The sequence below is a fragment of the Rhineura floridana genome, chromosome 2 (genome assembly GCF_030035675.1).
Source record: "Rhineura floridana isolate rRhiFlo1 chromosome 2, rRhiFlo1.hap2, whole genome shotgun sequence".
NCBI classification, from domain to species: domain Eukaryota; kingdom Metazoa; phylum Chordata; class Lepidosauria; order Squamata; family Rhineuridae; genus Rhineura; species Rhineura floridana.
In genome coordinates, this window is record NC_084481.1 from 177422321 (window position 1) to 177447004 (window position 24684).

The window sequence follows — 24684 nt, forward strand, 5'->3', positions numbered from 1 at the left end:
CTTAATCTTTCCCCTTAATACAACATCAGCAATATATTTGCTGCACAATATCCAACATTAGTCAGAGCAGACCCATTGAAATTAATGGATTTAAGTGACTTTAGTCCTTGGATTTCAATGGACCATCTCTGAGAATGATGAACATTGAATATTGCTCATTGTCTCCTGTGGTGTTCAGAGATACAACTGTACCATTGCGGCTTAAAAGCAGATTTCATTACCAAATTACTTACTGTGAAGCACCAATGCTACAGCATTACTACTATGTAGCCACTTCCAGCAGTAAACCTGAGGGCGAATGACTAATCTATACTTGTCAACTGCTTTGAGGTGTCATAAAATGATTTTTTGTACAGCATTGTGTTCAGCTGCAGAACATCTAATTTGTATGTGACCAAGTATTGTTTGCCAAAGGATCTGCTCACAAGGCTACTCTTAATCTACCACATTTGTTATTTTCTTGCCTCTTTGGCTGCTATCCTAAGCGTTCCTGCTTAGAAATAACTTACTGAAAAGAGTGGGATTGGCTTCTAAGAAAATAGGTTTTAAGATCGGAGTGTTGATTTTAATTAATAGCAACAATTATGTGAGACCATTGCAAGCTGATTATGTTGTTCAAAGGCATAATAGCCGCAGGTGGCAGAACCTGCATCTGCAACATCTTAATAAGAGGGAGACTTTGGTAAAATGGCTTGTCACCTGTTCACATTCCTTGCTATTAATGTGGTAATATGGTCTGCTGCTTCCCTTGGAAAGATAAGCTGCTATATTTCCTCTTTCTATCAAAAGGGTTGTTGCTTATACAGAGGGCATAAAAGGCCAGTGAATGAATGCATTTGTTTTTCAGGTGCAGTCTTTCATATCCACACAAGGGGGAGCAGAATCATGCCCACTGGACTGAACTCTGAATCTAGTGGCCCTACACCTCTCCTCTTTGTATTTAGCAGAAGATGAGAGTGTGCTCTAAACATGTACATCCTCTGTGAGTGGAGGGTTTATACATCCTCATTGCATGCCCAGGGCCTATGCACATAGAGTTGTATGTACGGAGAGCCCATTCTCACCCGTCACTGAATGTGCGGAAGTCAAGGATGGGACCAGCAGGTGAAATGTCCCCCTGTGCGTTCACTCAATACGTAGAGATGAAGATTAGAACAGGACTTACGTCTTCCAAAAAAGATGTTCCATGTTAACTCACTGCAGAATTTATGTTCTCCTTAGACATTCAAAAAGAAGCCAGAGCACTTCCCATTCTTTTTCAAACATGTGCTGGATGCTTCCTTGGTTGAGAATGACAATGAATTCTCTCTACAAGAGCAGACCATACTCCTGCTTTTCCTTGACCACTGCTTCAACAGTTTGGTAAGCTTATTTTCTACGATTTCTCATTGTTGCCATTTATGGCACGTTTGACATACAGTGCAGTAGTGCCTTTAGTGCTGTCTACACACAGCACTCTCTTATTTGCCTTGTCGGCATGCTGTCTTCTCCACACTCAGTTGTCATAGCGTTCTGCTCAAGGAGCCCTTGGGGAAGGACCATTGATTGCTCCATGATACAACACACACTTTGTATGTAAAGGGTCCTAGGTTCAGTCCCGGGCATCTCCAGGTAGGGCTAGGAAGGACTCCTGCCTGTGATCCTGGAGACCTGCTGCCCATCAGTGTTAACAATACTGAGCTAGATGGTCTGACTCAGTATAAGGCAGCTTCCTGTGTTCCTTTATTACACTATAATTGCAAAGATCTGTATAGAGGCGTTCTGAATGCCTGTCTCTCAGCTTGAGATTACCTTTCCCTAAAGACACAGTGTGGTGTAGTGGTTAAGGTGTTGGACTACGACCTGGGAGACCAGGGTTCGAATCCCCACACAGCCATGAAGCTCACTGGGTGACCTTGGGCCAGTCACTGCCTCTCTGCCTCAGAGGAAGGCAATGGTAAACCCCCTCTGAATACCACTTACCATGAAAACCCTATTCATAGGGTCGCCGTAAGTCGGAATCGACTTGAAGGCAGTCCATTTCCATTTCCAAAGACACATCAGAGCCTGGTTTTGGGCTTGTTCTGGAGGTGTTACAAGATCTCTCTTACTGGGCAAGCGTTCAGTAGCCAAGCCCAGGGTTGAGTAGCATGCTAACCCAAGTGGGACTTGGAAGAAACTGTTGCATTGTAGAGTAACTCCTCTTCATCGTTTCACTTAGCCGTGCCTTCTTTCAGGATACCCTATTCTCTCCCCACGGTTGTTTCGTTTCTCAGTAACCTTGTTGAGCTATATTAATATATTATTCAAGCATATAGATGTGAGGGTGATCTGGTTGCGACATCTGTCACCCCATTGATTGCCAGGGTTGATTCGGCTGATCTGGCTGGTTATGTGGGTGTCCCCTTCCTCCTCACCACTCCATGTGCATCCCTCTCAAAGTTCTCTGCTCAGTGGAACAGGACGACCATCCCAGATAGGAGTGTACCATCCTTCGGTCAAGGGTATACGATAGCTGTGCTCCCCTGCTAGAACCTCCAAACAAGCTATATAGCCTATATAACTTAGTATCTCAGTTTGCTGTTAGTATATATACTTTAACTGGACAGTTACATTTTCTTTTTGGTCACCATGTGTCTTTATAAAGGTGATACCCATCATGGGGCTCTCCAGAAAGGGTGGGCTATACAGCTAAAACCACTCTGAAAGTATGGGAATCATCTTGGAAAGCAAACTCTCTGTGTAAACGGGACTAAAAGATAATCCCATAAGACCAGATCTGCAGAAGTTGTGACCCATCAAACGAAGTGTATTAGTAGGGGCTTTTCTTCTTCTTGCCTTGTCAGAGAACTGACAAGCCATAATACATGGCTGGTGAGCTACATTGGCTTGGTGGATTACTGGTTCCCTTACTTTTCATCATGAAATAGAGGTTTTCTGCCTCTCCCTTGCCCCTCCTGAAAAGCCATTCCCAAGGGATGGGGGACCTTCCAGAAGAGCCTGAGATGTGGCATGGTGAGGCTCTGGCGGGAAAGGAAATTGCCAGAAGTCAGGGACACCCCTTCCTCCTTGTGTATGTAGAAATCCACTTGCGCCACTGTAGTTTTGAATGCAAACCTCTATCATTATCCTGACTGCCTGTTTCATTTCTTGCGGCAGGAAGTAGATTTGATCAGAGGGCAAGTCCAGCAGCTCATCTCCCTGCCGATGTGGATGGGCCTGCAGCCCGTAAGTGTTTCATTATCAAGAATGCAAAGAAGTGTCGTGCAGATATGAATGTTCTTTGGGTAGCTCAATGAAGTCATCAACTCAGTGTGCAGCAGCTGAGAAAAAGGCAATTCCATGTTATGGATCATTAGGAGAAGGGCTGAAAATAAAACTCCCAGTATCGTAATGTCACTATACAAATCTGTGATGCAACTGCACCTCACTACACCTCAGGAAGAATTTTGTAGAGCTGGAAAAAGTGCAGAAAAAGGCAACCAAAATTATCATGGGGCTGAAACAACTCCCCTGAACGAAAAGGAGGAAAAGGCTATCAATGGCTACTAGCCGTGATGGCTATGCTCTGCCTCCATAGGCGGAAACCACAGGAGGGGAGAGTGTTCTTTGCACTTAGGTCCTGCTTGCGGGTTTCCTATGGGCAACTGGTTGGCTGCTATGAGAACAGGATGTTGGACTAGATGAGCCATTGGCCTGATCCAGCAGCCTCTTTTTATGTTCTTAAAAGTTACAACATTTGGGACTTTTTAGTTTAGAAAAGCAAGTGAATAAGGTGGGACATAATAGAGGTGTATAAAATTGTACATGGATTGGAGAAAGTGGATAGAGAGCAGCTTTTCTCCCCTCTTATAATATTAGAACCTGGGGTCATCTAATGAAGCTGAATGATGGGAGATTCAGAACAGACAAAGAAAGGAAGTAGCTCATAGTGGAACTATGAAATTAACTTTCACAAGTTGGGGTGATGGCCACCAACACTGATGGTTTTAGAAGACGATTAAACAAATTAATGGAGGGCAAGGCTATCAATGGCTACCAGTCATGATGACTGTATACTGTTTCCAGGGTCAGAGGCATCATGCCTCTGAATACCAGTCACTGGGAACAACAGTGAGAGATGGCTGTTGCTCTCTTGTCCTGCTTATGGACTTCCCAGAGGCATTGTTGGAAATAGCAAGCTGAACCATATGCCTTTGGTCTGATCTAGGCGGGCTTTTCTACTGTTCTTAGGACTGCCAAAAATAATCATTACAATTGAAGAAACCTTTCTGCTTAGGCCTCTTCTGCTCTAAAAAGAGTGGTCATTATTTTAGGAGAGTGTTCTGCAAATCAAGTTCAGAGTATATGAGGGTGGCACTGTTGACGTGTGTGCGTTGTTGCGTGAAACAGCATACATTACGTTGGAGTTAAGTTGAGCAAGAAACTTCTTCAGAGCATTAGAGCATGTTAAGAGTCTTTATTAAGACATTATGGCCAAAGGCTTAAGAGTAAATACATGTAGAGTTTCTTCAGTCACCCCCCTTCTGGTACATCTCTCTTCAAAGGTAAACACAGAAGAGAACCTCTCAGTTCAGAGGCAATACACAGAAGACCCAGCTTAACACAGATAGCTGCTAGAACTTTTCCCAGTTTATCGCGATGGCTACCATAGCAACGGCCTTGGCAGTCCGTTCCCAGACTGGGCAAAGACATAACTCCCCCTAGTTACAGTTTTTCAGACTTGATGGAAAACAAACTCAGTGACAGTGCGGTTCAATGGTCAACAATCCCCCCTTTTTTCCCATCATGTCTGTAACTCATTACAACAATAATAACAATACATTTCTCCAATACATCTTGCAATACAGTTCCAAATTACATCTCAGTACATTACAGTACATTTCAGAACATCTCTGTACATTTAGCTAGAACTTTATTCAATCAAACTTTGGCTTGTTCCAAGCCTTGTCACCAGTTTGCCAAATTTCCCCTCACACAAAGGCTTGGTCATTATGTCAGCCACCATGTTTTGTTTCTTGCTGCTCCAGTCAATGCATGACCCGTGCCACATCACAACTATGCCAGAGGTTGACTTACGACTGCTCAGTTCCCCTGCATGATCTGCATCCACAAAACATTCAAGACCTCCTGTCTTTGCTCCTGACAAATCCAGACTCTTTGTCTTCGTGCCTTTCAGATTTACGTCAAGATCTGGTTTAAATGTTTGCGCTTGTGTTTCTGGACACCAAACTCTCACATATGCATTCTCTTGTGCTCTAGGTGCACGTTTGCCACATCTCTTACCCTGTGGCTTGTAAACTCGACTGCGATGCACTCTTTCAGGCATCAGCCTGACTGCATTACATGAATACTGTGGCTGTGTGCTTTTCACAGCTGTCTTCTTACAGCTCTGACCGTCATTCTCTTTCCGCCCCATTAAACTCAAGGCATCAGCACACTTCACACCCACGGTCATTCTAAACTGCCCTTGTGTCATAAATCCCTGACAGACAACTTTGCCTCTTCTCTGTACAAAACATTTTCCTCTATCAAATGTTACACAGTACCCAGAATTCACCAGTTTGTGAACTGATAAAATATTATGAGCCAATTCTGGAACAAACAAACATTCTGACATTATCCCAAGTTTATTAAATCTCACCAGTCCTCGGGCTTCCACCCGTTTATGTGATCCATCCGCAAGTTGCACAAAATCCTGCACTTCTTCTGAAGCATAAAACAAACTTCTGTCTTTAATTAATATATGGCTTGTCCTGCTGTCGACAATCCAGTTAACAGGTCCTAAATCTTGAGACTTCTGTTTACAAACAAAGTTCACACTTCCCTGCTTCAAGCCTCCTTCCCTGGAGTTACGCTTGACTGCACAGTCTCTTTGAAGATGCCCACGAGCCCCACAGGCAAAACAAGCCTTTAACAGCTGCTGCTTGTAATCCTGTTTGCTTTCGGCTGCCTCCTCCGGTTCGGCACTTTTCTCCTCTTGTCTCCGCTGCCATTCCTGGGTCAGCTTTTCCTCAATAAATGCAACGTTCAGACCTCCGTCAGGCATGGCTTCGAAAGCCATGACCATATTATTCCAAGTCCCATCGAGCGAAGCCAGGATCAGATAGGTCTTCTGAAGTTCAGAGTGTTCGACGCCTCGGTCCGTCAGCTCAGCAAACAGACGTCTGAATTCCGTGAGATGCTCACTCATTTCGCACTCACCCGTGAAGCGCATCTGGTAAAGCTTCCATGTCAAACACAATCTAGATCCCGCAGTCTGTTGCACATGAAGAGCCTCCAACACGTCCCACATCTGTTTGGCGTTTGTAACATCTCTCACGTGTAGCAGTTGAGAGTCAGATAGAGCCAGAAGTATAAAAGCCTGTGCCTTCTGATCTCTACGCGTCCAGGCCGCAGTCAGTACCGCCGGAGTGGGTCCATCTATAATGTCCCATAAATCCTCTTTTATCAGCAAAGCCCTCATCCTCGGCTTCTAGCTGCCATAATTCTTTTCCATCAATCTTTCCATTGGCAAGCCTCCCCCAGACAGGTTTACAGCCATGTTGCTCACCTCCGTCTGGTACAATCAATCAAGCTGCCCTCTGGAACTCCGTCTGCCGTTCAGACCAGCAACTTACTCCCGTGTAATGCGCTGTGGATCTGGGCCCATAACCCCTGTTGACGTGTGTGCGTTGTTGCGTGAAACAGCATACATTACGTTGGAGTTAAGTTGAGCAAGAAACTTCTTCAGAGCATTAGAGCATGTTAAGAGTCTTTATTAAGACATTATGGCCAAAGGCTTAAGAGTAAATACATGTAGAGTTTCTTCAGTCACCCCCCTTCTGGTACATCTCTCTTCAAAGGTAAACACAGAAGAGAACCTCTCAGTTCAGAGGCAATACACAGAAGACCCAGCTTAACACAGATAGCTGCTAGAACTTTTCCCAGTTTATCGCGATGGCTACCATAGCAACGGCCTTGGCAGTCCGTTCCCAGACTGGGCAAAGACATAACTCCCCCTAGTTACAGCTTTCAGACTTGATGGAAAACAAACTCAGTGACAGTGCGGTTCAATGGTCAACTTAGGCCTCTTCTGCTCTAAAAAGAGTGGTCATTATTTTAGGAGAGTGTTCTGCAAATCAAGTTCAGAGTATATGAGGGTGGCACTAGTGTACACTACATAACACAAGACTTCATTGCCTTGTGATTTTGCCTCTCATCTGCTGACTTGGAGGGTAGGCAGCCTCGCAGCACATGAGAGGCTGGCAAAAGTACAGGTTTCATCCTACATCAGTGCCAGACCTGTAGGCCCACCTGTTGCCTGTGCCACTAGTATCACCCATGTCCCAAAGGATCTTGCATCCAAGCACTCCAGCTTAACTAGGACACGGAGCTTTGAATGTTTGTTTATACATCCCTTCAAAATGTCAAATGAAATACCCATTTCTTTTCCCTACTATTTTTGGAGGATACATTTCTAGCCTTTCAGCTGTCAGGAGTTCATATGTGCTGTGGTGTATGCTTGGAGGGATTTCCATTTATTTCAGTGGAGGAAGATTAACCGCACGCTCAGCCAATCTGCATGCATATTTCTTCTATCTCTGTTGAATGAAGGGGGAAAGCCTTCTAGATGGAGAAAATTGCCAGGCGTGGTTAAACTTCCATGCTCAGAACAGATTGTATAATGGGGTTGCAATCATATTTTAATCTGCAAGACCAGTTCTGCTGTGTTCTATTTAATTATCATTTCATGACAGCTTCTGCTGTCAAAGATTTCTTGTCATGTTTATCGATTAGCAATTAGGGGGGGACTCTTCGTAAATGAAATTTTATTCTCTTGCTGCCTTTACAGTGGGCAAGCATAAGTTCTTGTTCTGTTTGGGTTTTTTAAATAACCGTGGGAACACCCAAGTTAGGTGGGTGGAAACACTAAAAAGCTTATATTGTCTCTCCATTTTAGGGTCGTCTAGCACTTGAATTGAAAAAGACACCAAAGCTTAGAAAATTTTGGAATTTGATCAAGAAGAATGATGAGAAAATGGATGAAAATACTCGGGCACAGTAAGTTTAATAGTAGCTATGTGTTGCATTTAAAATCTAATGGGTGGGGATTGTAATTTGCTGGTAAAGAACAGCTCTTGTGTTTGGGTGGGGGCCTACTTGTACCCCACGCTGCTGGAGGAAAGCAAGCGCTGGGCTGACTGTAATTCCCCACATCAGGCTGGTCAGTATGAGTGGTGCCCTCGGGCTGAAATCATGCAATGGTTTAGGCCTGTGAGAAGCTGGCTTCATTGAGCTTAAGACCTGTGATCAGCCTCAGTCCTTATTTTTGGTCAGGTGGTTCAGAGTGATTGGTAATTATTTGCTCTTGGATGTGATACAATGTAGCTGTACAGCAAAATATTCCTGCATATTCTGTTGTCAGTTATGTTTTTTTCATCTGGTATTTCCACATTAAATAGATAATGACCAGGGTTGCAGTCAAATTGGAAGCTTCCCTGAGTAGGTCAGATTGAAGGACCTGTGAGAAGAAAACTGCTTAAGAAAGTAAGATGAGGCCTGCTGGGTCAGACCAGAGGCCTCTCTAGTCCAGTATTCTGTTTCCCACAAAGGTCAACCAGATCCATCTGGGAAATCCACAAGCAGGATATTGGGTCAATAGCCATTTGGTCAAGCCTGCACTTGTTTCCTAGCAACTAATATTCATTGGCCTGCTGCCTCTGATCCTGAAAGTATTATGTAGCCACCATGATGGCAAGGGAAGGCTGAATATCTTCTCCCTTGTCTTCTGGATTTAAAAAATAAAAATGCTCAGATAACCTTGTCCTTTTAATGGCTCCGTGTTTATACATCTCCTCTGTAGTGCTTTCTTCCCTCTTCACGCTGATTGGCTCAAGACAGCAGATCATATCTACTCTTTGTGATTCAGTTGTTTCCAGAGTAATGTGGGAATTATACTGCAGTCAATTTTCAGATTTTGCAGAACGTGGTAACTAATTGAAGAATGCCTTTGATTTGAGAGTAAGGATTGTTGGCAACAATATCTTGTTCTGTTTGCGACTTTTCACAACAATATTTTGGACAACTAAATATATAAGTGCTAGCATCAAATAGTTGCCAAGGATTATAGATCAACTAACAATTGCCCCACTTCCCGTGCATATAAAACACTTTCATTGCAAGCCCACTGATATAATAGAAATATCATCTGTGTAAAATGGCCATTTATGCAAACTGTCAATGGCTCAACCTGGAATGATGTTGTTGTTTCTAGAGCATATCAAGAAAGACGATTTCTTTCGCAACTGATCCGGAAATTCATCTCTGTATTAAAATTGATACCCACTTCAGGTATGTAGTACAAGGTGTGTTGATGGAAAAGATCTTCTCCTCTCCTGCCCTCTCCTTTCCCCAAATTTCAGCACCCCAGATATAAATAGACATTGCTGATGAAACTGCTCAAATATTGTGTGAAGTGTAACATGCTCTTTTGAAGGACTTTTGGGGACAAGGAAAAGGGACAAAGGATTACTTGTCTATTCCTTCCTTCCTCTTCTGTATCGCATGACTCATTGGGAAGGAGGATGGCATCAGAGAGAACTTCTCAGCTCAGCTCCCTGCTATCACCAGCACCACAATTGCTTCAGCAGTGGAGGGAGGCAGTCTCCCTTCATCTCCAAAGTGATGAGAGAGGGGCAGGGAGAACATCAGAAGAGCCTGCTAGATCAGGCCAGTGGCCCATGTAGTCCAGCATACTGTTCTCACAGTGGCCAGCCAGATACCCATGGGAAGCCCACAAAAAGGACCTCAGCACAAGAACACTCGCCTCTCCTGTGGCTTCTGGCAGCTGGTTTTCAGAAGCATACTGCAACTGACTATGGTGGCAGAGCACAGTCGTCATGGCTAGTAACCACTGATAGCCTTAGAAATAATACATCAAATATGTGCTTTTTAAGAAATGAGCCCTCTCTCCACCACCCTGCTGTGATTGCTTCAGCAGTAGAGGGAAGATGCCTTCCTCCACCATAGAGATCAGTGTGGGGGTAGGGGCAAGATGGATTATTGCTGCCTAATAGCTCTCAGTTCAGCACACCCCACCCAAGCATTCCCCCTCCTGCCAGTAAAATATCAAGTGATATGACCCCAGGAGGCTGTTACAGCCCCAGAGTTCTAGGGAAAAGGCTTCAGCCTCGCAGAGTCCTTTGGCCTGGCAGAAGACCAGCAGGCAGCAGACCAGCAGGCAACAGGACACTGGGAATTCCAGCACAGCTGTCTGAGAGCCCTTGGAGTGCAGTGATGCCCCCTGTGAGCTTTCTTGTCCGGTGACTAGGGAACTGGTGGGTGGGAGATTCTGGGGAAACCAGAACTGTGGCTCAAATACTGTTGATGTGCAAGGCTATTCACTCCAGGCGTACTCTGCCAGTGGCTCCTTACATTGGATGAATGAGTATGCATGTGCAACTCTTGCCCAGAGTGGAATTGGAATGAGATGGGGTTTGGAAGCAGCCCACTGCTCTTTATTCTGCAAGGATACATGATCTTCACTGATAGAAAACCTTGTCCTTCCCTGCCCCTCCCCACTCCTATTTAGTAACCTGAGCTGCCATTCCCTCTAATAGTAAACTCAGGCAGTTGAGTGCCGACTGGATTGGAGCAAAAACAGGGACACTGAGAAATGAGAGGGAAGTATTGAATGCTCAGGTGAATCACGAGGTATGCAGAACTGAAGACATTTTTAAAAAGCAAAGGGGGGTGAGCCCTGCCCCTCTTAAAAACAATAGCCAAATGAGACTGAGCATGCTGAGTGGGAGCTGGGAGCCGGGGAATGTTAGACAGTAGTTGGAAATGAAAATCAGAAGTAGGATGAATGGGTGTTTTTCAGTCCCTTACAGCTGATAGTATCCTGGAGGAGCGCATGGCTGGCTGATTCGAACCCTGTGATATGTTGTTGCAGGTCCCACTTGTAAATAAAATAACCACACTGTATTAAACTATGAAATATACAAGTTTTACTCTGTAGAACACAATGGGCAGTATTCAACTAATTTGTTCTGTCAGTGCAAGGATTACTGCTTGCACAATGGGACTCCCTCCCTCCCCCCACTTTCCTCATCCCATAACACTTTTCAGATCTGTTCCAGAGGGTTGTGGGAACTCCTAGAACAGATTTAGGGGACATGTGGAGGGAGGGGGGAGTCCCATTGTGCTCGGCTGGCAGGACCCCAACTGCTACGTTGGATATAACCCTATTTTTTAAAAAAATCTCCTTGTTAAAAAAATTGTGTTTTGGAATATACTTTGTTTCTTTGATGAAGGGCTATCTGTGGTCCAAAAGAAATGGGTATTTCTCTGCACCCTTCTATTTATTTATTTATTTATTGCTTGTTTATTAAATTTGTATCCCGCCCTTCCTCCCAAAGGAGTCCAGGATGGCAAACATAACAAAACAATTTAACAGCAACAAAAAGAAAAGCATTCTGTAAACAGTTTAAAAACATTCTGAAACACAGTTTGTTTTGGGTGTTACACTGTGGAATCTGCTAGCCTGATGCAGTGATCTTGCTTTTAAAGTGATTTGGTTCAAATTAGAATTCATCAGAATTGCTACATATTTAAAAAGACCTATGTTTTTAACTAGCTTCAGCTCTTCAAATGAATAGGGTGCTTGTACATTCTCAGAAAACTCCTTCAAGTTGTTGTAAGTTTGAAGTAATGGCATTCATACATAACTTAAGAGTTTGTGATTGCCCAACTAGAAATTATCTCTCTCAATTAGATGTACTTTGCTTCAAATTAAATATTGTTGGGTGGTTATTTTTTTAATGTCTGCCAGGATTTATCTCTCTCAGCTGAAAGAAAAACCCCACTGATCGTTTATTTTTAGAATGAACACACTTGGCCTGATTATAAAATTACCTTCCACTGCTGTCTTTGTTCTCTTTTCTCCTACTTATTACAGGACATATTTATTTTCACTTTCATTTTTAAATTTTATTTGGAAGGGGATACAGGTAGCAGTGATTCCCTACGTTATTAACTAGGATACTTAAGTATCATGACAGGGGTATAGTCGTCCAGGGTCTTAGGTGTTGTTAGACCCCTTACTTTTTTGGGAGCCAATCCCAACAGGGTCCCTACATCTCTAGCATCCTATGAGCCAATCAGCATGAAAGTTGTGTGTGTCAGCAACTAAGAAGTGTCTTTTAACTTGCTTCCTTGTCATTTCCTGTGATTGGAGCCAATCAGAGTGAAAGGAGTACCTATTAGTTCCTACTTCAAAAAGCCAAGTTGTGTAGAGTGAGAATTTCTTAACTGCAGAAGAAGAGGCAATGAATTTTAATGATAGCATCCCATCTACATCATCAAGTAGTTTGGTAGCAACAGGAGATAAAAGTGAAGACACTGAATTCAGTAATTCAAGCAATATCTCTGACAATGGGAAAGGTCAGTCAAATGGTGACAGTGACAGAGAAGCAGAAACCACAATTCAACCCTAGCCAGATTATTCTGTATTCTTAGAAGGTTGTCTAATCTTAGAAGGGGGCATGGCTGTGACCATTACGAAGGGATCCTGCTCTTAGGAATTTGCCACTACTCTACTGGTCATGGATAAGTTGCTCTCCTTCTCTAGGAACCTACCCCCATCCCAGTATTTTGTCAAAAAGATCCAAGTATGTTAAATTATGTATATTAAATATAATCTTTGTGCTTTTGTCTCTTAATACATACATTTTAAACTTAGTTTAGCTTTTTTTCTTTCAAGCAATCAAAGTTAATATGTAATTAGCGACAGTTTATAATGAGGTAGACCATTCCAGTTCAATATGAAGACCAGTGAGGTGAATCAAATATATAGCATAGGTATTTTTCAAAGAAATAGATGTTGTGTTGTGCACAGAAGCCCCATACAATAGACATTTTTGGTTTGCTTCTGAAAATATGAGGAAGGAATGATGGGAACAGTAGGCAACATTGGGATAGAATGGGTGAGGGTCCAGGTCCCACTTCGGCCCGCAAGACCACTTTCCTCAATCCATGCCCACCTGTGTGAGCATGTGTCATATGTGACATCACATACGTGGCAAGTAAGGCTTAAAGTGAGGTCCTGATTGTTTCTTTGCAAGCAGGGCTTGTCCAATTTAGTCAGCTGTTTGCTTGCAAAATAGAGTAGGGATGGGAAACCTACACACACACCCACCCAGGCCTAATTAGGCTGGCCAGACAGGACTGTGGAGTCGGAGTCGGAAGCAATTTTGGGTGGAGTTGGAGTCGGTAGAAATGTACCGACTCCGACTCCGGATTCAAAATAAATTTTGATTGACAATTTTTTTAAAATATAAATTCAAAATGTCAAAGAAGCTTCTCATGAAGTCAGCTGTAGTTGAGCATTTCACCATAACTCAAGATGGAAAACATTTTGTGTGTCAGTGTATGACACAGGACCCAGATGAAGACAAATGCTGTGATGCCAAGATCAGCACATATTCAGGCAGCGATAAAAATGCTCCTATGAGAGCTTCCAATTTAAAAAGACATTTACAGCCCTTTCCAGGGCTGTGGAGTTGGAAGCAATTTTGGGTGGAGTTGGAGTCAGACAGTAGAAAAATAGAGGAGTCGGAGTCGAAGGTTTGGCGTATCGACTCCACAGCCCTGTGGCCAGATGTAGTTCCCCACCCTTGGGATAGAGGATTTCTATTTCTTAAACTCAAAAACTGAACAAAAAGAAACTGATTATGCTTTTACTGTTTAGTTAGTTTAGTTATTTCAGTTTATGTTTAGTTATTTTTAAACATAAAACACCTTGACCTTCTGGAAAGGTGGTATATTAAGAACTATAATAAGCACAGCACTTCACAAATTGGATTGCTTATGGTATCTTGCTTCTTCAACCTCCAAGCACTTCCCAACTTCTGATGCCACAGATGGTGAAAACTTTAAACTGTATTTTGCCAATCCGTACAGACATTTCGTTTTCTATCAGGAAACTTTGAGAATCTCTTCAAATGGAGGAATAGCAAACCACTTAAATCATTTTGTTGTGGAAAACAACATTTAGACATATATTACTGTCTACCGAAGACAGGCTTCAATAAGTACGTTTGCTGTGACAAGTAACCCGCTGCCCTCTGGCGAGCGTGATGAATAGCCAGCCTTCCTCCCAAGTTTGAAGCTGCAGAGGTGAGTGGGACCACCAAGCAGTTGTGAGATGATCCCTGCCACCTCCCAAGCTCCAGAAATGGAAAGAAGGCCGGAGACTGTTAGACAGCTGTGTGGCTAAGGAGTCCCAGGAGCAACCTCTTCTTCCCCTGTTCCTGGACTTTTCTGCTTTACAGCAGGAAAAGCTGCTGCCTGCAGGTGGCCCGTGCGCCTTTGGATAGTGACTCCCAACAATACATCCTCCCGCCCCATCTTGCCATCTCTTCAGGAGTCAGCTGGAATGTTAGGTGCAACTTCGGGCAGTGACACCCAACAGTACACAGCCGCCTCCTTCAGCCTTGCACTCGGGTAAGACCCGGTGGAGGGGAGCAATGGACACCAGTTCCCAAAAGTGAATAATGGCACCCAACAACACACACTCCCCCTACTTCGGCTTTCTTTTGAGAAACACCAGGTGGGGTGGGGTGAGAGGTTGGGAGGTGGCTGGTTACAATTTTTGGCTTGGACTAATATGAGGATTACCCATAAAGAAAATGTTATTGGAGTGCATTCTCAAACAAGCTGTGTTCTGGCTGTAATTGTGGCAGTCCCTGATGCTTCAGAGAAACGAGGAAAGGCCTTTTTTTCTGGCAAAACTGGGTTACAGTTGAAGCATCAAAATAGAAATCATAAGGGCGCCTGCCTTGAATCAAGAGTGTTGAAACAACTGTTAAGCATCAGCACAGTTCTATGTGGAAACATCATACATCAGTTCTGGGATGACTTTTAAAATTATCTGTGTTTGCTTCTAGGTCCTCTCTCTATGGATAAAGTGCACTATTGCGAAAGATTCGTTGAACTCATGATAGATCTAGAGGTATGTCAAACGTAAGACAATTATAGCCATCCACAGTATCATCTGAGCTGCTTGAATAGCTAAAGTGTGTGCTGTGTTTGTCCTGGTGTTAAAACAGTTGATTGAAATGTTCTTAATCCACATTTCAAGATAGAATATAGGAAATTGCCTTATACCGAATCAGACCATTGGTCTGTCTAGTCTAGCTCAATAGTGTCTACACACTGACTGGCAGCAGTTCTCCAGAGTATCAGACAGGTTCCTCCCCCAACCCACCTGTCCCCAGTCCTACCTGGAGATGCTGAGGAATGACCTTCCAAACAATTTTACATTCAAAGCAAGTGCTCGACCATTGAGCTATGGTCCTTCCCATAGCTCAGATGAACAAAAAAGACCTCTTTCATCAGACTGATAATGTCATCCCTAACTCAAAGTAAACCTCATTTCAACAAGACTCTGTACAGGAACCTTGGGCAACCTTCGCGGAAATGAATGGAAATCGTTCTGAAACGGGGTTCAAACCACTGGTCACAGTTTCCGGGAGTGCCCATTTGAGAAGCAAGTGAGGCATTTCTCACCCACAATAGTTCTCTTGCCATTTGCTCCACATATGTTTTCCCTCTAGGCAAAGAGCTAGAGGGCCACTTGGCCTTGCTCAGGGGGAAGGGGGTGGATTCAGCCCAGGGGCTGCAGTTGTCATTCCTGGCATAAAGAATCTCATACATAAAAACTGATTCATAGAATTGCATAGACTCAATTGAAAACAGAGGATTGCATACACGGTAATTTAAGTGTTTCATTATAATTAAAATAGCACAGCCTTCTTTAGTTTTAGACCTTAAAGATTGTTCCATGAAACAGGTTTTTTTCTGTGTCTTTATTGTATCCGGTCTGTTAATTTTCTGCCTTAAACAACAGTGTGTAAAAGTGATTGATCATTTTAAAAAAACAAGTACCTCTCTATTTATCGTAATGAAATCAGCAGAGACAAAGCATTGTGGGATTGGAGATCATTTTAAAAAATTGAGTTGTCATAGTAAAATGCTTCTCTTTTTGATTATCGCATAAAGTATGTTTCTCACTATATGGCTGCCATATCAAAGCTGCCTGAAACTGCTTTGATGTGTTGGCTGTGTCAGACAGCAAGCTTTTTTTGTATTCTTTCTTGCCAGACAGAGGATCCATAAACATGTGTGCGCACACACATGTTGAGGTTTGTCTCCATGTTGCTGCCAGGATTGCAGTGTGAAACTCAAGAGCTCTGCTGGATCAGACCAGAGATGTATCTGGTCTGGTACCCTGTTTCCTACAGTAGCCAACCGGATGCCTGCAGGAAGCAAATCAGCAGAATGTGGGAGTAGAGCCCTTTTCAACTGTTGTTCCCCAGCAGCTGGTCTTCAGAGACATGGTGCCTCTGATCCTGTAGGTTGCATAGCCTTCTCCTCCATGAATTTGTCAAATCCCCCTTTTTAAGGCCTTCTGATTAGAGGCTGTCACCCCACGTTGGTGAGAAAAATGTCCAGAGTTTACCTATGTGCTATGAGAAGAAGCACTTCCCTTTGTCTGTCCTGAATCACCCACAGTTCTTTTTCATTGCATTTGGTTTCATTGGATGAAGCAAGATTCTAGTATTATATGAGAGGGAGAAAAAACCTATGTCTGCTTTTTCTATACCATGCATAGTTTTATAAATCTCTTATCATGCCTCCCTGTGCTTGCCTTTTTTCTAAACTAGAAAGTCCCAGACATTGTAAACTCTCCTCATTGAGGGTCGTCCTAGTTTCCAGATCGTTGTGGTTGCCCTTTTCTGCACTTTTTCCTGCTCTGCAATGTCTTTTGTGAGATGCAGATCAGAAGTGAAATTTTACTCCTAAAGCAAGTTAGGTAATGGTAATATGACCAGGACAGAAATGGCTACCAATTTCAAGCAACCTTCCTATGGTACCTGTATTATGAGAAGCAGCTCTAGCAGTGCTTTTAAAAAGTAATTGTTTTAAGTGCCAATGCTAGGAGTGTATGTCTGGATTTCCCAAAAATTGCTGTTCTGAATACTGAACTAGTTCATGCATCGGTAATTGACAGAAATCATTTCAAGTATGACCCCATGCATTTTATTTTAAGATGTTTAAAATAGTTTCACCTGGAGAAACTCTGTATTTTAAAAATGGCTGCAACACCCACTCTGGATACAGTTAAATCTAAAGCTCCGTAGGACATGATAAGTTCTCCTGTTTGTTGGCTCTACTAAAAGCTCTGTTTTCAAGGAGTGTCATAGTTGGTATCATTGAGCCTGTCCACTTTGAACTGCAGTATTCTGTCCCCAGAGAGACGATATGTTAGATATTCAGCTGGGATGCTGCTGGATCATAGCCAAACTGCCAAGCAGCAGAACATTTCATGTTGGTTTGTTCTGTGCGGAGGGCATTACAAGAGAGTTAAAGGAATTCAGATAGCCTATTGTGCTGACTGGAACTGGCAAACCAGAAATCGGCTATAAAAAGCCATCTCATTTGTTCGCCTGTAGCTTGTCCCATCTGAACAGAGTGCCTTTACATATACTTAAGATTCCTTTTCTTCCGCAGGGTGCTTCAGTGTTTTGTATTCAGTTACGTCTATATTGCAATTTAGGCTAAAGTACTGGAATATTTCGATGCTTAGGATGGCTTGGCAAAAACAAGCCATGTGCTCTGACCAGTTCATTTTCAATTGGCAATAATATATTTCTCCCCCTCCCTTTTTAAAAAAAAAATCAATTCAGCCTGCTTAGTACTAGTAAGTATGTTGTGTCTGTCTAAAACCTTTTAACAGTTATGGTCAAATGAGGTATTTTTCATTTCTTCTTCCAAGTATTTCTGTATTATGTACCTGTAAAACAAAGCACTGAATTCCAGGCAGTCTTAAAAAAACCCAAAATGTTGGCATGTAAATGTATACGGTGATATTGTCTATTCTAGGCCCTGCTTCCAACACGGCGCTGGTTTAATATGATACTTGATGATTCTCACCTGGTTGTGCATTGTTACTTATCCAGCCTAGCTAAAAGGAACAAGGAGGGTCATCTTTTCTGCCAGGTACGGCTTGCTCTTATTTTGCAGAGAACTTCTTTGAGCCCCTCAAAATACGTGCTAGTCAATGCACTGCTACAACATTACAGTAAAGAAAACCTGTTTTGACCTAAAAATATGGCTCTGCTGTGAGGCAATTGTGGGAAATATCTTGCTATGGAATTGCAGATTGTTAGTTAAAATCTTGTGCTGAGAAGCAGGCCATTCTCACTAGCTGAGCCATGAGATCATGCCTATCTAGTTTGAGCCTGGTACCACAAGGTCACCAGACTTTTAGTTGAAAATGCACTTATGAGAAGGTACCAAAATTGCCTGGAATATTCCATCTTCCAGGAGCCATCTGACTGGCCAATAGACCTTTTAGCTGTTGCTATGGTACACCCTATAAGAACTTTTCTGTGTCTAGTTGCCCCACATGTTCCCTGATGTTACATCATGGGTGATGCATTTTGCCATTTCCATGGTGTCAGCTATCCTTTGCTATCCTAAGCTCAACATTTAAGGGGAGGGAATTCCAAAGTGTCGGTGCCACACCACTAAAGGTCCACATCCTGTATTTTGGAAATAAAGTAAAATAAGAGTCCTATACTAAGATTTTATTAGACCTCATGTGGTGGTTGAGGATCCTACTTTTCTGTATACCTAATTAATCATGGTTTTGTTTCAGCTTTTAGACATGCTCAAATTCTACACTGGTTTTGAAATTAATGACCAGACTGGAAATGCATTGACAGAGAATGAGATGACTACTATTCATTATGACAGAATTACTTCCCTCCAGGTATTTAATGCCCTCCATCTCAAGAGTTAAAATTTTGTCAGGTTTTCTGTTTGTGTACCTTTAAATCTCCTTTGAAGTAATTGCCAAACATTTTTTCCTATGCTGGGAACTGTTTCTAGTTTTGTTTAATTGTGTGTCAGGCCTCAACAGAGGTGTAATATTGCATGCTCAGATAAGGGGTGATGACAAACTTGAAACAGACCATCAACTCATTTGTGAGCCCAGAAGTAATGCAATTTCATAGGTAGTGATGTCTGTTCTTAATATGAATAAAGGACAGTTGGTGAATAAGTGGTCATTCACAAATGTTTGGGGGCATGGCACTAAAGATTAGCTGCCATAGCCTTGTGCAGATGGCCAATCCATCTAGGCCAGGTTTGAGGAACCCTTTGCCCTCTGGATGTTGCTAAACTGCAGCTCAAATCATCCCTGACCATTGGCCATGCTTGCTGGGACTGATGGTAGTTGTAGTTCACCAACATCTGCAAGACTAAAGGTTTCCCACACCTGATTTAGTAGTGGGGAATAAGAATCACTCTGGCACTCCCCAACTCCAATGGTGTGTACCTGCCCTCTCCTGATGTTTGTGCATTAAGCTTCACGTTTACATAGGATACAGCCCAACATGTGTAGGCTTGATCTAAGTGATCTGTACACCACAAAAGTCAAGGCGTGCTGGGCTTTAAAGGTATAGGCTCATCCAGAGATGTGAAATATAACAAGCTAACTTCAGTTGAGGTATGTAGTACTTGTTCCATGAAGAGGACTTGGTTCAATCCTGATCCTCCACTCGAAATATGATTTGAATATCTATACAGGGCTCATGCGTTTCTTTATTTCAGAAGAATTGCAAGGACCATCCATTAGATGTGAAAGGTTTTGTCCAAACATTTGCATTCCCATCTCATTCCATGATTTCTTATGCTTAAGTAGTCTGGTTTTGTGGTTCACCATTTTGATTTTGAACACTGCCTGGGCTAGAGAAAATTGGAGGCTATGCTAATTTGAGAGCTTCTGTGGTTATTTTAAATCCCACCTCCTTGATTCCAAAAGCAACTGATTAGATATTTGTGACAAATTTTACCATCTTTGGATTGCATTGGAACCACTGCATTTGGTTCACTTCAATATTGGTGCAGTTTGATGAATAAAGGTATATAGCAGCAGCAGTGTGCATGGTACTGTAGAGTACAAGAGGACAGGCCCCTGTCCTAGGGAGCTGACAATCTAAAATTCACCACAGAGAAACAACAGAGTAATTGGAGGGAAGTGGATGCACAAGTAAGTGGAAGCAATATACAGTTGTCTCAGTTGCATGTGTTTAATCTTACTTACAGACTGAGATGGAGTAGGACATGGGAATATTTAACTTCCTTTCTTCTGTAATCTTTGCAGTTTGTGTTAGAACTAAATTAACTGCCATGTCTTTTTTTTGTTTGGGGCTGTTGTTCTCTTATCAGCAGTACCATGCTATCCAGTAGGCTTCAGAAAAAATAAGCAACATAACATGGCAGTTTGACATAGTTATCACATGGGGACTCAAATCTGTGAACAGTATTTTTTTCCTCATCTGGTAGTCCTTGCTGTGTGTTAGCCATTGCCTCATATTATTCTTGGAGGTTTGTGCCTGGGCTATTAAATTACAGAGTGTTGCATAAATCAAGTAGCTGGGTAAAGACAGCTTTTGATTTCTCATCCTGGTTCTTGGTTGGTTTCTAGAGAGCAGCTTTTGCGCATTTCCCAGAACTCTACAATTTTGCCCTCTCAAATGTATCTGCTGTAGACACACGTGATTCCCTCATAAAGCTTTTTGGGCCTCTAAGGTATGTTGCTGTTCACAAAATTTGCTGATTTTGTGTGTGAATGATTTGATGTGGGGAGTAGAAAATTCCACACTTTCGAAGTGTTTGGATTCTTTGAGCAACAATTTGAACTGGAAGCCTTTTTTTTTTAAGCCAAAGTTTGAATATTCTGTTAAATGTTTTGGCTGACATGGTTGCCTACATAATTTTTCTGTTACCCATGGTTACTACATAATAGATAAATTTATGGTCTATGATTCAGAGAATCATAAGGAGTGATCTCTTGTTCACTTTATCCAAATAGCAACTCCCCAATAGTTTTAAGAGGGATGGAGAGAGAGTGAATTTAGCTTCCAAAAGGCAATGTCTCTCAGTGTGGGTGTAAAAGGCTATGTAGGTTGCAGTTTTAACTCCAATGTTTGGGAGTTTCATATGTCAAAATAAGATAATTTAATTTGTCTTATCGCAGAACTTTTAAAAAAATAGAATCTGGAATCCGCCGGGGGGGGGGGGACTAAATGCAGCATTACGTAGATCAAAATCTTGGTCGAGCAGGTTAAACAGGTAGTTCTTGGACTTTTTCGGAGAATACTGACAAAAATTCCAAGTAAACAGTTCTGATTCTTTCTTCCAAGACCTATGTGACTTACACTTTTTGCTTTTATTCTTCAGTCCAAATACACTCCACCAGGTGGCATCGTATCTCTGCTTGTTGCCATCCTTACCTGAAGGGGAAGATACGAGCTATGAAAAAGAGTTTCTCCTTGAACTCCTGGTAAATGTTACCAAGTTTTTACATCTGTGTTTGCTTGGACAACAGTAATATCTCTGATGTTGAATAGATGTTGGGTTTCCCTTCTGGCTGCAACTCCTTGGGTTTAACCTTGGCACCCTGGGCTCCTACTTGCAGCCCTGAGCGCCTACTGGGAGGAAGGGCAGGATATAAATCTAATAAAATGAATGAATGAATAAATAAACCTCAGATGTTGCTCTGGAGACTTATCTGGGCTACAGAAGTAGCTTGGGTTGGCGGAATGTGGCAAGGGGCTGGAAATCCCTGCTGCACATGCCGAACACTATGTCCTGTATTTTAACATCCAGTTACTAGCACAAAGAAGGATCAGTATTTGGATTCGTAGTCTCAATAACATTTATTAGGATTTGAATATCCATTTTCATTCCAAGTGCTGGCAAATGAAGGAGACAACCTTCCTTCATCGTTGTAGATTTCAAATGTGACTAAAACCTTTTGATTAGCTACAATAGGGTTGTGCATAGGCCTGTTTGTGCCTCCTAGGTTAGGATTTATGCCTAACTTTGCTGTGTTGTCTGTTTGCATTTATTAAAATGTGATTCTTAAATAAAAACATAAATACCAAGCAGGGAATTTGGGGGGGGGAGTAGAACTAAATTGTAATGAGGCAATATCAAATTTTAACTAACCATGCTCCTTAATTTTTTTCCAGCCCTACACCTCAAAAGTCTTCCATTCTCAAAGGCTTTCCTCTGACTGTAGTAGAGGAGTCACATGAGCATGATTGTTATTCATGTCCACTTGTGTTGGAATGAATGGGACATCACTTGACACACAAAGGATTAATGTTTGCAACAGAGCATGGACGCTAAAGATATCTTATAAATTTTTCCTTCTACCTGAATGCTCATTAAGACATTTTCAGTGGAAAGATGTCTTAAATATGAGTGTTGTAACTTTTTACCACACATTTCCTTGGGAAAATTTGTTCAATGCAGTTGTGCTTAAGATCACAGTTCTTAAATTTTGCAAATACTGCCTTCAAAATATTATTCCAGGAAAGCTTGTATTTTCAAGCCCTTATTTTTTGTTTTAGTTGCCCACTCGGTTTACACTACTGAACTCTAATGTACACTTATCTTTATTCAAGTGTCCTCCTCAAGAGAATTATCAAAGAAACTGGCATAAGTAATTTCCCAACATGTCATGCTTGAACTTCACATTTTGTGTTACAACTAGGTTGTGCTAGCTATTATGTGATGCCCTGAAGATTTACTTCTGTTGGGTGGTGATTGAAGCTTTCTGCAGTGTTGCTAATGTGTCACTGGATGTGTGCCGTGCTCTCTGATGCTCTCCTCAAACCCTATTCAGAGCTGTGTATTCAGCTGACTTTAGTGGACTACTGAAAAACAAGTTTTAAAGTTATTATTTGGGTTTTCCCGCACTCTTCCAATTAGCTAATATGCAGCCCAAACTAACGCTGTTGAATGCCTGGACTGTGAGGTGTCTGTAGTACACTTCTCAGCACTTGCATGTCTGAAGTTGGTGAGGGTGTAGATGTGTAACACTTTTATACTGAATTTCAAGATGTGTTGGAACAGTGAAGCTGACAATGCCAGATGATTCTCTTTGCACAATGCACATTTCCTCACACTACACATAATTTAATGTATGGATGTGGTGGTAGCCACTGACTTAGGTGGCTTTTAGACAGCCAAATTCACAGGGGATAAGTGTATCAATAACTCTTGGTCAGGATGGCTCCATGAAACCGCCAGAATTGGAGCAGTCTGCCACTGAATAGCAGTTGCAGGGCGCATCAGTGGAAGAGGGCTATTGCCTTCATGCCCTGATGGTGGGCTTCCAGAGGCCTCCAGCTGGCTTCTGTGAAAAACAGGATGGTGGCCTAGATAGGCTTTAGGCAATTTTAGGAATGCCCCATATACATAGATCACAACTTTGTGGACATACACAAGTGAGTGCTGACAATCGTGTTTATGTGACTGACAACAACCACTTATGGTTCTGAGTTTTTGGATATTCACCAAGATTTAGATATTTGTTTTAGAATATGGGTGTAGCCTTGGTGCAGATGTGACATTGCCCAAGTGCCTAACCATAGTTAGGCAACTGAGGCTGCCTCATAGGGTTGCGTGCTGCTCACACAGTCTCCTATCACATGGATATCTCCCTCCTTTCCGTTTCAAATCTAACTAATTTATGTTATATGCGCCATGGCATTTTCAATAACTGTTCAGCAAAAATGCTGGTGTACCTATAATGCTAACCACTGTTGGATCCAAAATTAAGAGAGAATGTCTGCATCAGGGTGAAACAGTGGATAAGCATACAGGGTGCTCTTAATGAGTGAGATGATCAAGCAGCATTTTTAATTTTAGTTTTTTTGCATATAAAACAGCATCAGCACCTGGCAAGAAAAGAAAACAAAACAATATAACAATAAGAGCATCTTCTCTTAAATCAAATAATAATAATAAATCAAATAATAATAAATAAACATTTATAAAACTATATTCCAAGCATTGACAATGTGACCACATTATGTATAACATTACAGTGCAATTTAGTGCTACGTGGATGAGGCTGGATGAGCTGAAGCAAGGCAACAGGCTCACATGCTCTCCCTCCCCTTGTGTGGCCAGGAGGAGGGCTTCAGTCTGGGATCCTGGTTTGTTTAGCAAGTCAGCTTCATAACCCATTGTTTGGAGTTTCCAGACTGTGTTTTAAACCAAGATCACTGGTTAGAATATAACACTAAGCCAGCATACTTTAACAGTGAAATTAATCGCTGCTGAAGTTTTTCCTCCTGGTCACATCAAAGGAGGAGATGGGAGGAGATTGCACAAGCCTGATGCTTCACTTGGGCTCGTTTAGGGTTGTCTGTTCTTGTTCTTGTATGGCTTTACCTTGTCATGCGAACCAGGGTTGTATGTTCAGCATCAAATAAAAAGGTAACTCCTAATTTGCAATCTTGTCTTTTATAGCAACTGGTGAAATTCAAGTCTTTTCAGTGTTCTTGATTATCCTTTAAATATTTGTAATTTTGTTTAGCGCCCAGTGTAAAGATTTGTCCTTTATAGGTGTCCCGTCATGAACGTCGAATTTCTCAAATTCAGCAGCTCAATCAGATGCCTCTGTATCCCACTGAGAAGATTATTTGGGATGAAAATATAGTCCCAACTGAATACTATTCTGGTGAAGGTATGTTTGCTGAAAAATATTTAGATTTTTAATATTTCTAGTCTGCCACTGTGCCTAATCATGGATTGGGGTTGTTCACATGAAAGTAGCTACCTTTTCACCTTTTG

At 42.2% G+C, this 24684-nt stretch overlaps 1 protein-coding gene across 1 annotated transcript in view; it reads left to right on the plus strand.

The window, feature by feature from the left end:
• The window catches only part of AQR (aquarius intron-binding spliceosomal factor), a 78418-nt gene that overhangs the window by 10674 nt on the left and 43060 nt on the right, over positions 1-24684 (plus strand). Inside the window, exons 6-15 of the mRNA XM_061612804.1 lie at positions 1222-1362; positions 3139-3207; positions 7922-8022; positions 9236-9312; positions 14910-14974; positions 17908-18024; positions 18686-18799; positions 20519-20622; positions 21274-21376; positions 24457-24577. Of these exons, the coding sequence (XP_061468788.1) occupies positions 1222-1362; positions 3139-3207; positions 7922-8022; positions 9236-9312; positions 14910-14974; positions 17908-18024; positions 18686-18799; positions 20519-20622; positions 21274-21376; positions 24457-24577 (1012 nt within the window). The remainder of the gene's footprint in view (positions 1-1221; positions 1363-3138; positions 3208-7921; positions 8023-9235; positions 9313-14909; positions 14975-17907; positions 18025-18685; positions 18800-20518; positions 20623-21273; positions 21377-24456; positions 24578-24684) is intronic.